Source organism: Heterodontus francisci, chromosome 1 (assembly GCF_036365525.1).
Source record: "Heterodontus francisci isolate sHetFra1 chromosome 1, sHetFra1.hap1, whole genome shotgun sequence".
NCBI classification, from domain to species: domain Eukaryota; kingdom Metazoa; phylum Chordata; class Chondrichthyes; order Heterodontiformes; family Heterodontidae; genus Heterodontus; species Heterodontus francisci.
Window position 1 is genome coordinate 284334215 of NC_090371.1, and position 12542 is coordinate 284346756.

The 12542-nt window shown below is 44.2% G+C and overlaps 1 protein-coding gene across 1 annotated transcript; it reads right to left on the reverse strand.

The window, feature by feature from the left end:
- Positions 1-892: 892 nt before the first annotated feature.
- On the reverse strand, positions 893-7318 carry LOC137377410 (DNA damage-inducible transcript 4-like protein). Its single transcript, XM_068046992.1, has 2 exons — positions 7021-7318; positions 893-3716 (listed from the first exon to the last, which is right to left on the reverse strand). Exons 1-2 carry the CDS (start codon positions 7115-7117, stop codon positions 3238-3240), a joined length of 576 nt encoding a protein of 191 aa, XP_067903093.1. The 5' UTR covers positions 7118-7318; the 3' UTR covers positions 893-3237.
- Between the last annotated feature and the right edge of the window lie 5224 nt (positions 7319-12542).

Genomic DNA, 12542 nt, shown 5'->3' on the forward strand with positions numbered 1-12542 from the left:
TCAGGCAGCGCATTCCAGATCACTGTTAAAAAAAATTCGCCCCTTCTCCTGGTTCTTTTGCCAATTACTATAGATTGGTTCCCTCTGGATACTGACCCTCCTGCCAGTGGAAATAGTTTCTCCTGATTTACTCGAAACACCCCATAAACTGGAGGTCATCCGAAACATGTCCTAACTTACCCCTGTGCTCGCTGACCTACATTGGCCCCTCCTTAAGCAACACCATAACTTTAAAATCCTCATCCTGGTTTTCAAATGCCTCTGTGGCCTTGACCCTGCCTCTCTATGTAACCTTGTCCAGACCTACAACCCTCAGATACCTGCACTCCTTTGTTTTTAAGAGCAGAGGCATGGCCTATTTTCAAATGTATTCCTGTACCTTTTGACTGCTGCTGGGTTTTCTCATCTCCTGTGTAGTCTTGTCAAGTCATTTGACTACAGCTGATCAACACAGTTTAAAGAAAGATACTTGCTCACGTACAATACATTTATTGTAGTTGGGCTCATTTGAAGTGATTTGGCCATTTGCTAAATAGAGAGAGTAAAGTATTGTACAAGTACAGAATTTCTTGCATTTAGATTTGTTATTTAAACATTTTAAGATTCCTGAGCCAAGCCATTCCTGGCATGTTTTCATCCCCAGATTCCAGGAGGCTTCTGCCGAATGAATCTGGTTTTATTGATCCAATTAATAATGTGTTCCTTCTCGTTGGAGAGATTGTCTTCTATCTTGGTTTACCTTTAGCAGACTCCATTTCAATGCTGCTTTGGCTCTGGGACGTTTTTGATCCTTTTTATGACCTATAGTTGAAAGTGATTTGCTGTTTCGGTCTACTTCAAATAATCTAGAGCTTTGATTTTTGAAGAAAAAGACCTATGGATTTCAAAGGCATCAGGCTATAAAAATCATTTTATTGTTCAAAAAAATTTACAAGTTTTTGTTAAAAAGGAACATTTCCTTTTGATGCTTACCGCTTTAACTTAACATGCAGGGTAAAGTTTACACCCTTAGCACAGACTGTAGTGAGTAATCAATCTTCAAATCCAGTACAATGACCAAAGCAGCACCTTAGACAGCACTGGTAAACAAAACTGTGAACACCCACAACAGTAGTGCAAGTTCAACAACAAAAAGTGCAAATTGATCGAACAAAAGTGCAAGTGGCAAACGTGCGATTTAGATTTCCATCCCCACTCTTCCCCCTTTCCCACCCTCCACATTACTTAGCCCAAAACTTGTTGCACAAGTCATTCGTAGTGTACACCCATTGAGTCAAGATTTGAAATACCTAGTTTGCATTCTTCCAGTTACGAAAGATGATGGACATGCAGCAAACAATCCATTTCGGTGAGGTATCTTCTCTTGATACACCTTTGCTGATGGCCGTGAAGACCAATCCTCGAAAGGCAAGTTCTGCCACAAGTGTTGCACGTGAAGCTGCCAAGTGACGCTGTGAGTTGTTGTTTTTGATGCTGGTGTCTGTTGCCAAGCTGCTGTAGCAACTGGTCATCATGGTAGTGCACACCAGTCCACAGGATGTGTTGCCATTTCCCTCTATCGCCAGCTACTGACTCCCATGTGCGACAGTTGACATTTAGGGTCTTCATGTCACACTTGCAAACATCCTTGCTTTGGGGTGCCCTACTAGTCGTCTGGCTTTGGCTACCTCACCACACAAAGTCCTTGGGTATGTGACAGTCTTTCATTCTGGGAACAAGTCTGATCCACTGAAGCTGCCTCTGATTGATTAGTGCCAGCACACTTGGGAGCTCTGCTTTTGAGAAGACTGCCATATGTGATTTTGTCCTGCCAGGATATACCCGTAATGCGTCGCTGAGAGCAAAGATGAAAATTATTGAACCTCTTTCCCTGGTAGTTGTAATCTCCCATGTTTCACAGTCATACAGCAAGGTGCTGAGAATACAGGCCTTATAAACCATCAGCTTCGTCCCAAGGGTAAACTTGGTGTTATCCCACGCACGTTTTGCAAGTCGGCCAAAGGTGGCAGCTGCTTTCCTTATGCATGTATTGAGCTCTGCATTAAAGGGACAGATTGTCTGTCACCGTGGACCCACGGTAGCAGAATTTGCTCACCACTTCCAGTGAATACCAAAGCCTTAGCTTTTCAATGTACTTTCCACCCTGCTCCACCTATCCACATCTCGGGCATTGGAAAGCTTTCTTCAGTTAGAAAAACACCTGGTTTCACTTCTGAAAAATAAACTCCCTTACTGCTCATTAAAACAGACCAGCTCATTTACTGAAGAGACAAAAGAAAAGGGCAAATGAAACTTCTAGTAATTAGAACAGTTCAAAGTGTGCTTGACCTTGAGATTAGGGACTCTAGCCAATAGCTGCCCTCATCCTTAATGCACAGACAATTGCTTGGCTCAGCATGTAACCCTCTCCGAGTGAGATGCTATGGGTTCAACCCCCATTCAGCTCAATCTAAATTGTTAGCTTCAGTTCAGTACTAAGGCAAGCCCGCATTATTGGAGCTACCATATTTTTGTGTCAGGGATGTTAAACCAAGGCTCTTCTCACCTGTGTAGGCAGCTGTAATAATCCCACAGCAATATATGAGCAGAGAGTTCTCTCATTCCAGGGTCATTCATCGATCACCAAAACAGAGAGTTATTGATCCATCCAAGTAAATATTCATTCCTCCTCACTGATCCATCCACCCACCCAACTCAGATTTGGGTTATTCATCTCAAGATTTGTGTGATTGTACAAATTCACTCTCATTGCCTGCAAAGCCAACAAATTCCATTGGCTAGCAAGAACTTTGTGACATTTGAAACACACTGCATGAAAGGGTGGTAGAGGCAGGAACCCTCACTACATTTAAGTATTAAGATGAGCACTTGAAACACCATAGCATACAAGGCTACGGGCCGAGTGCTGGAAAATGGGATTAGAATAGATAGTTGCTTGATGGCTGGCACAGACACGATGGGCCAAAGGGCCTGTTTCTGTGCTGTATGACTCTATGAAATACCGGGTATGAAAGACGCTATATCAATGCAACTTCTCGACAAGAAAGGCATGTACAATAATGAATATCAAGGACACTGAAGGGAGTCACATTGCTAAGTAGATAATGGGTTTTTACAGGCAATGCTGAAGATAGATCAAATCAAGAGCATTAAGCACTTTTGAAATAGGGAAGTGCCGGCAGGGGAACGAGTTAAAGCCGCCATAAAAGAACACTTAGTGCTAGTATGGGTTTATGTTTAACACTCTATCACTGTCCTAGCTGAAGAGGAATAAAGTTTCTTCTTTATCAGGCAAAACCCAGGACTAAGTTTAAGTGCTTGCCTGAACCCAGGTGTAAAACAGGTACCAATGAAAAAGAAGTCTCGAAGGCTTGGCCAGGTGTTCCCATCCTGTTTGAATATTAATGTCAATTCAAAAGTTGGAACAACACTGGAATCATAAACAATCCGATCCAACTTTTTACACATGTTCTCGATCTCCATGTCGATGTAGATAATGGATCCACGCAGGCCACAGGGTTCACTGGATGACAGGCAGAGCACGTCCCTGGCTATCTTTTTGATCAGTCTTTCTGGAACCAAAACTTCAGAGCAGTGCAGCTTAGTCTTTTTAGCTCTGGATAGAGAGTTCTCAAAAAGCTTAGTCAAGTACAGACATGTTTGCTCTTCCTCATTTACACTGTTTGCAGGCAGCTCATGATCCCAATAATTAAGATCTGCAAGGAAGGAAAAAAAAAGTGTGAACGTTTAGATCACAAATAAAATAGAACACAAAGAGGCTTGGGCAGTAACTGCACTATGTGACACTGAGCTACACAACACAAAAAAAGACTGGGAATCTGCATTTTAAAGTGATGATTTGTGCAGTTAGCACATCTTAGGGAGAAAGTCTTTCCACTGGCAGGAAGATCAGTAACCAGAAGGCACAGATTCAAGGTAATTGGCAAAAGAACCAGAGGAGAAATAAGGGGAAAATGTTTTACATAGAGAATTGTTGTGATCTGGAATGCACTGTCTGAAAGAACAGTAGAAGATTCAATAACAAACTTATGAAAGGCAATTGGTTAAAAAATGTGAAAGTGGAAAAATTTGACGGGCCACGAGGAAACAGCAGGAGGAGTGGAACTAAATGGATAGCTCTTTCAAAGAGCCAGCATAAGCACAATGGGCTAAATGGCCTCCTCCTGTGTTGTACCATTCATTACAGAGTTTAAACCCTGGTCTCCTCCTTGTCATGTTCCCTTTCCTCCATCCTTCCCTTCTCCACAGCTCCTGCTGGAAATGCATGGGCAGATAGAATCAGGTTTGGCTCTGACACCACTTCTACTGGTCGCAGTTTGCCAACATAAACACCATCTATTCATATTGTGAAAGGTCAGCTGTTGCACAAGACCACATTAGCCCTGCCTGTACAATTGGAATGTACGTGAAGGCACAAGTCTGTTCCAGAAGGAGGACAACTGGACAACATTTGGGAAAACCACACAGTTCAGCAATACTACACCCCCTAAACATACCCCCACCAAAAAGACCAGACAGCTGCAAGTTGGCAACATTCATTTCATTCACTAAATTGCACCAACTTTTCTCAAGCTGTGGGATGTTGGGGATGGGTCACTTGAGGCACCCGACACCTCAGCTTTCCACCATCTTTCTTGTAGAATGACCTTAAGAAGCTGTAAGTGAAGGTCACCAGAGAAAGTGATGTCACATCATATGACCAGGGAGTTATGGGTGTAGCCCAACAGAATGAGATGTGTTTAGACTGGCTCCTGCAGTACTTCATTTGCCCAGGATTTACCCTGGATGCATTTCCAGTCCTCAAGCACCCACTAGAGTAAAGATCCTCGACCAAACCAGCATGAGGTCAAAGACTTGCCATGGCAATTGGTTAATAAGGTTTAAGCTTGGGGAACCTGTGCAAGCTCTTGCTCAGGCTCAACTCATGCACAGGCGTGGAGTTGTGTGTCAATCACTGGGCACCGGATGGTTCCTGCATTCACGCATTGCAAGTGCACAGACTATGTACTCATTTGCATATTAGCATGCACCCCCACCCACCAGCGGTCAGGCAGTGCCCAAATATGCCAGCCACCATTAAGAGAGATTTGCATTTTTATAGTGCCGTTCACAACATCCGGACATCCCAAAATGCTTTATTGCCGAATGAAATACTTTTTGAACTGTAGTCACTGTTGTAATATAGGAAACACAGCAGCCAATTTGCACACAGCAAGCTCCCACAAACAGCAATGTGATAATGACCAGATAATGTTGGTTGAGGGATAAATATTGACACCAGGGAGAACTCCCCTGCTCTGCTTCGAATTGTGCCCATAGGATCTTTTACATCCATCTGAGGGGCAGATGGGTCCTTGTTTAACACCTCATCCAAAGAATGGTACCTCTGATAGTACAGAACGAAGTGAGTGCTGCACGGAGAATGTCAGCCTAGATTTTTTGTGTTCAAGTCTCTGGAGTGGGATTTGAACTGACAACTTTGACTCAGAGGCAACAGCGCTACCCACTGAGCCAAGGCTGACACTAGGTATAAGCAGAAGGGCATATCCCTCCGCCCACCTCAGATATTCCAACAGTGAAAGGTAGAAAGCCGACACTTGCATATAATCCAGGCCGCCCCGCTAGCGCAGTGCTGCACCATCTAAAAGGCAGTACCAAGGGAGCGTTGCAGCTTCGGAGGGCCTGCCACACTGTCCAAAGTGCTGTCTTTCAGATGAAACGCTAAACCAAGGTCTCAACTGCCCTCTTAGGCAGATGTAAAAGATCCCACAACACTATTCAAGGTAGAGCAAGGAAGTTCTCCCCGGTATCCTGGCAAATATTAATCCCTCAACCAATGCTTAAAACACATGACTTGGCCATTTATTTAATTTGTCTGTGGGATCTTGCCGTCAGCAAAATTAGCTGCTGAGTTTCCTACAAGAGAGTGATTACACCTCAAAAATATTTCCCTGCATGTAAAGCACTTTGGGATGTCCCGAGTTCATGAAAGGCGCAAGACTTTCTTTCCAGTGTTCATATCAGGTGGGATGAAGGGCCTGTTTCCATGCTGCATAACTATAACTCTATATTAGTACAGTTACTTAGATACAGACTGAAGCTCCCTTTACACTATCCCCAATATGGCTCAGTCCCACCAGCACTTTCTGCCAGTTGATTAAATAAGGATGGGTGCCAAGGAGTCTATTGTTTTGGCCTGTGCATGCGGAAATCTGGGCTGAGTTTCCCCATTCTCTTCACTGGGTGTACCAGGAACAAGGCTGAATAGTGAGCTACACTTAAACCACATGCCAGAGAAGAGAACTGTTACCACCTTCAATTTGTTCCAGTTAGAATAACTAATGTATCATGTCCTGGGGAAACACTTCACCTCATTACACGGCTTCTGGAATATAGTGGAGCCTTCATTAAGTTGCACAAACAAAAGGCAAAAACTGCAGACAGCTGCAGAGCATCCGAGTTAAAAAAAATGTAACTCAAAATAAAGGTCAATGCAATTAAAATCCACCTCAACAATGAAACTATTGTGTTAGCTCAGTGTTGAGCACAGGCGTTTGCAGCTTCCAAAACTGGATCTACCAATATGAAAATTTATGTTAAGTCCGGTTTGCTTTGGGGGTGAAGGAATAGAGTGGCATTCAGTAATTTAAGAGAAGCGCCATAAAGGCAAATTTGGATTAATTTTAACAAAACGCAAATTAGTTTCATCATGCTGTTTATAAATACTTGTCTTTAATGCATAAAGAGTCACTGCATATAAACAACAATTTACCAGCCAGTTTACATTCTGATTATGCAAGATTTGCAAAATGCAAGTTTAGCACAAATACCTCCAGTTAAAGGCAGGAGGATATAAAAAGTGAATAAGAAGCTGCAATCAGAAAGCTCCTTCAGCAGCTTCCTCCCAACACCAGCACTTAAACAGCCCGCTCCCCCTCCCCTCCCCTCCCCCTGTAATGTCACACAGTGTAAACTTCGGGGCTGCTTTAATTCACTCACCCGCAGCATCGCTGAGAGGCGCCGGCCGCCGGCACTCGGTGTCTAACAGCTCGGAGACACAGTCAGGGCTCTTATTCTTGGAGCAGCTCGCTACCATCCTGCAGATAGACACAGGGGAACAAGTCAGTCTAATACAACACTGAAAGCGGCTACAATCCAGCAGGAACACAGGCTGCCTGACTGTTTAACACCCGGCCTGACACATTGTGTCTCTGACTGTCTCTGCCTCACTCTGTCCCTATCTCTGTGTGTATGTCCCCCTATCTATCTGTCTCTCTCTGCCCCTCTCGCCCTCTTAATCAGCTGCAACAGACACTGTGGAATGGATACATGTGACTGACGAATCACAGCGTCGCCTCCTTCCCCAGGCCCCGCCCCCATCAGTAACCCCGCCCCATTCGCTGGCCGCCCTGCGATAGAACTAAAGCGGCGCAGCGATTGGCTCGGCCCGTTAACAGGCTGCAGCCAATCAGTGTTGAGCCCTTCACACGCCCTTGCCCATTGACAAGGCTGGGGTTGGTGGTTGGGGCAGTGTGACGGATAAGAGGAGCATTTTAAACAGGGAAAGGCCATCAAGGCAACAACAAAACTTTATTTTCATAATCCAATGTAGAAAACTAATAAGATTACAAGTTGTTTTTACATAGTGCCTTTAATGTAGTGAAACATCCCAAGGTGCTTTTTCAGATAAACATCAACTCAGAGTTAAATAAGAAGACAGTAGGGACAGATGACCAAACACATTGTCAAAGAGGAAGGTTTTATGGAGCTACTTAAAGGAGGGGAGAGAGGTTTAGGGAGGGAATTCCAGAGTGTAGGGTCCAGGCAGCCAATGGTGGAGTGATGGAAGTGAGAAATGACCAACAGCTTCACAAAGGTTGGCACTATCCTGCAAAAAGCTGACAATTGAAAATTGATCCTGATTAGAAGTCTAGAACAAGTATAAACAAGTATTAGCACAGTCTTTGTAAATTAATATCCAGCATTGCTTCACTTGCACTGGAACGGGGGAGGAGAGCATTAATACAAGAATCCTTTCTTCAATATTCATTTCCTTGTTCCTGGTCCCTTCCAGTGCCATCCATTTTCTCTGTACATCATTCATTACCCCTTTCCCATTAACACTATTTTTACCCATGACCTGCAGCAAATAGAACTGTTTTAACCATTGCCTACCAAAGGTTCTGCAGTGGTTCAGTGAACAGTGCACTTTCTGCTGAGTCAGAAGGTTGTGGGTTTAAGTCCCATCTCAGAGGCTTTAGCATCTCACACTCCATTGTAATGATGCTATTGGTTAAAATGTTGAACAAGGCCCTGGTGGCTGTAAAAGATTCCACAGCACTATCTTGAAGAATGGGGAGTCCTGACCAAGGTTTACCCTTCAACCAACATCCTTTAAAAAAGCAGGTTGGTTGGCCATTGTCTCATTATAGTTTATGGGATCTTGCTGTGTGCAAATTGGCAGCTGTACTTCCTACATTGCAACAGTCACTACATTTAATTGTCTATAAGACTCTGGGACATTCTGAAGTTGTAAAACGTGCCACAGAAATGTAAGATTTTTCTTTTCATTAACAAAAGGAATCAAGTAAAAGTGATGTTGAGAAGAGACAGGCCAATGCAGATCAGGTGTCTGGAAGTGCTAACTTTCAATGTGAAATGTCATCATTGGATTCATATATTTTCTGTGATCAGCCCCACCTTATTACTGTTTCTCAATCCCATCTTCATAAAGATAGCTTGAAACCATTCATGTTATTGATTTCAGCTGTTATTTATTCCATAACTTTAAGTTTCACATGCCTTCACTATGTATTCCTAAATCTTACCATCTCGTGTACCACTTGGTTCATGAGGGTTGCACCAGTCTCACTCTTGTGAACTGCTTAACACTTAATTTGTTTTAAAATGTCATTCTTAAAAAAAGGGACTTTATACTTTATCATATGCATACAGCACAGAAGGAGGCCATTCAGCCCATCATGCCTGTGCCAGCTCTTTGAAAGAACTATCCAGTTAGCCCCACTCCCCTACTCTTTCCCCGCAGCCCTGCAAATTTTCCCTTTCCGAGTATTTATCTAATTCCCTTTTGAAAGTTACTATTGAATCTGCTTCCGCCGCCCTTTCAGGCAGCGCATTCCAGATCACAACAACTCACTGTGTAAAAAAAAAATTCCCACATCTCTCATATTGCTGCCTCTACAAAATGTGCAAGAGATCTGTTTATATTTGCTCACCTGCTTTTGAATTCCATTCCCCATCCCCATTTTATCTGTACACTGAACAGTCAGTGGATTGGATAGGTTGGATCTGACAGTCTCAATGGCTAACACTGCATCCAGTCAGTGCGAAAGGGAATAATCCAGGAATGTTTAACAATAGGAAAATGTACTAGGGACAATAAACATTAGCCTTTTTCAGGACACACTGTCTTTTCAATTTTGCACAATATTTGGTGTGGAACTGGAGAATTTAGAAGACGTGAAGATAAGCACAAACTTTAAAGCTTCCTAGTTTAACAGTGCAACCAATTCGTCTTAGTTTAAGAGGGTTTTGGGTATCCCTGTACACAAAACACAGAATGCTAACATGCAGGTACTGCAAGCAGTTAGGAAAGCAAATAGTATGTTATTATTTATGGCAAGAGGGTTGGAATATAAAAGTAAGGAAGTCTTGCTGCAATTGTACAGGGTTTTGGTGAGAGCACACCTAGAATACTGTGTACAGTTTCGGTCTCTCAGGATGGATATACTTGTCTTAGAGGAGGTGCAACAAAGGTTCACTCGATTGATTCCTGGGATGAAAGGATTGTCCTATGAAGACAGATAGATGAGCGTGTGCCTATATTCTCTGGAGTTTAGAAGAATGAGAAGTGATTGCGTTGAAACAAAAATTCTTTGAGAGCTTGACAGGGTAGATGCTGAGGCTGTTTCCCAGGCTGGAGAGTCTACAACACGGGGTTACAGTCTCAGAATAAGGGGTGAGCCAATTAAGATTGAAATGAGGAGAAATTTCTTCACTCAGAGGGCTGTGAATCTTTGGAATTCTCTACCCCAGAAAGCTGTGGATGCTCCATCGTTGAGTATATTTAAGACAGAAGTCGATTAATTTTTGGACACGAAGGGAATCAAGGGACATGGGGAGTGGGTGGGAAAGTGGAGATGAAGCAGAAGATCAGCCATAACCGTGCTGAAAGGCGGAGCAGGCTCAGGGACCATATGGTCTACTCCTGCTTCGATTTTGTGTGCTCTTAGTTCTGACGAAAGGTCATCAACCTGAAACATTGGGCACAATTTTCCCAGGCAAGGGAGGTGGGTTTGTGTGCGTGCAGGGAGTTAAATCCCCTGAAATTGACGTCAGGTTGGGATCCCAATGACATCCTGCCCTCCTCCGGGTTTCTGCAAGACAGGATTGAAAGCAAGTGGGGAAATTCCTTGGATTTGTCAGGTAAGTAATTAAGGTAGTTAAGAAGCCAATTAAAAAACAGTTTTAATTCTCAATTCTGGGTTTACCAGCTAGGGCAACTGTTTCTGAGCTGTCAGTAACCTGTCAGGATCACTGAGGCAAGTGCACAGCAGGAAAATCTTCTTCAGTAATACTGATAAACTAGGAAGACCTTGATCAGTAAAACTGAAGGGCTCCCACCATGGCCAGGTGAGAGGCTGCTATTCAAAGCATTTCTTCTCTCAGACTAGTGATTGCCAACTTGTTGGAGGCACTTCATCTGTCTACACCTTACTTACCTTCAGCTGCACTTCCCTGCTGCCAGCCTTCACCATAGCATGGCAGCAGCTTATGTAATTCCACCTTCCATCTCTGGTGAGGGGCAAGAACAGAAGTTACAACACTGCCAACTGGTCCAGCCATAGCAGGAGCAACACCAGCAGCAGCACAAGCGGTCTTCTCCTCAGCCATATACCCCTCCACAGGGCAGAGGGGATGGACACCGAGATCCAACTGAAAGGAGGCGAGACCCCCAACACAGGCTCTACAGTCAGGATCAGCTCCCTTGATATGTCTAAGCACCAGTGCCTCAGGGTGCTCAGGCTTTCACAGCAGATCATTGCTGTCATCTGCAGCCTCCTGGAACAAGGCCTCCTTCCCAGTGGAGCAGGTGGGCACACATTACCAGTGGCTGATAAGGTGCCTGTCACGGGAGGGCAACATCACCCCCCACCCCCCCCAACCAGGTCTCTCGCTAAGTTCTATACTCTCCTCATCTGCAAGGTGAGAAAGCAGAGGGGTGTGAGTGTTTGTATGTGGAGAGGAGGGAAGGACACAATTTGTGGAGGGTGACTGTGAGGCATGGGTGTGAGAGGGCAATAGGCTGAGGGTGAGTGTGAGTGTGAGTGTGAGTTTTAGCTGTTCAGATGGGGATGTCAGATGCCTGCAGAGAGAGGAATGAGTGGAGCTGCCAGGTGTATTGATCTGAGGTGTGATGTCGAGGAGAATGCTGGGCACCAGAAAGTGTTACGCCACTCACCCTTCAAACTCGCCTGAGGTCCTGAATCCTCTTCATGCACTGTCTCCAGGTTGGAGGGAACACACTCCTGCTGCTGATCTCCTCCATCACTTCTATCCACACCTGCTTGGTTGGCGAGGCTTCCCTCTTCCTCCCATCCTTAGAAGAACTCACTTCACTGCAGCCCCTCAGATCCCTCAGCAGGACCTTCAGGTAAGAGTGAGAGACCCGAGGGGACAACTTTCCCAGGTCTCCTCTCCATTCCTGCAGTTGCTGCAGCCTCAAAAATCCAAGTACTGCTGAGTCGATGTAACCCATACCATGGGCCCTTCAATTAATTCCATTGACAGATGCAGCACGTCACTCTGCCTGCCATGATTGGCTGGTGAACCTGGAGTAAGGGTGCTAATGCCGTGGCTGAGTTAAAGAGTCTCGGCAAAGCCCATACAAGCAGCATTCTGGTTCCCGACGTGCAAATAGTCCCACCATTTGACTAGGGACTAAGTTCAGAAAATTAAATCTGTTTCTCTCTCCACAGATGCTGCCTGACGTGTTGAGTATTTCCAGCATTTTCTGGGTTTATTTCAGATTTCCAGCATCCGCAGTATGCTTTAGACTTATTTAAGGTATACACTTATTGGTTGTGACTCTGTGTTTGCAAACTTAACAGGAAAGTCATGAACATTTTTTACAGATTTGAATTTCTCCTACATTTGCAAACAACATTACACATATTTCCTTGGGAGCTTATATTAGGATAAAGATCAGATAATTCAGTTCTCTAACTTTCCCTCTACTTTAGGAAGTTCCTTAAAACCTTTTTAGTGGCTTTCAAAAGGGAATTGGATAGTTATCGGAAGAGAAAACATTTGCAAGGCTACAGGAAAAAGGCGAGTGAGTGAGACTAGTTGAACTGCTCTTGCAGAGAGCCTGCACAGACACAATGGGCTGAATGGCCTCCTTCTGTGCTGTAACCATTCTATGATTCAATGGAAACCTATCTCTTTGACCAAGCTTTAGGTCTCCTGGCCTAATATCTCCTTATGTGGCTCAGTGTCAA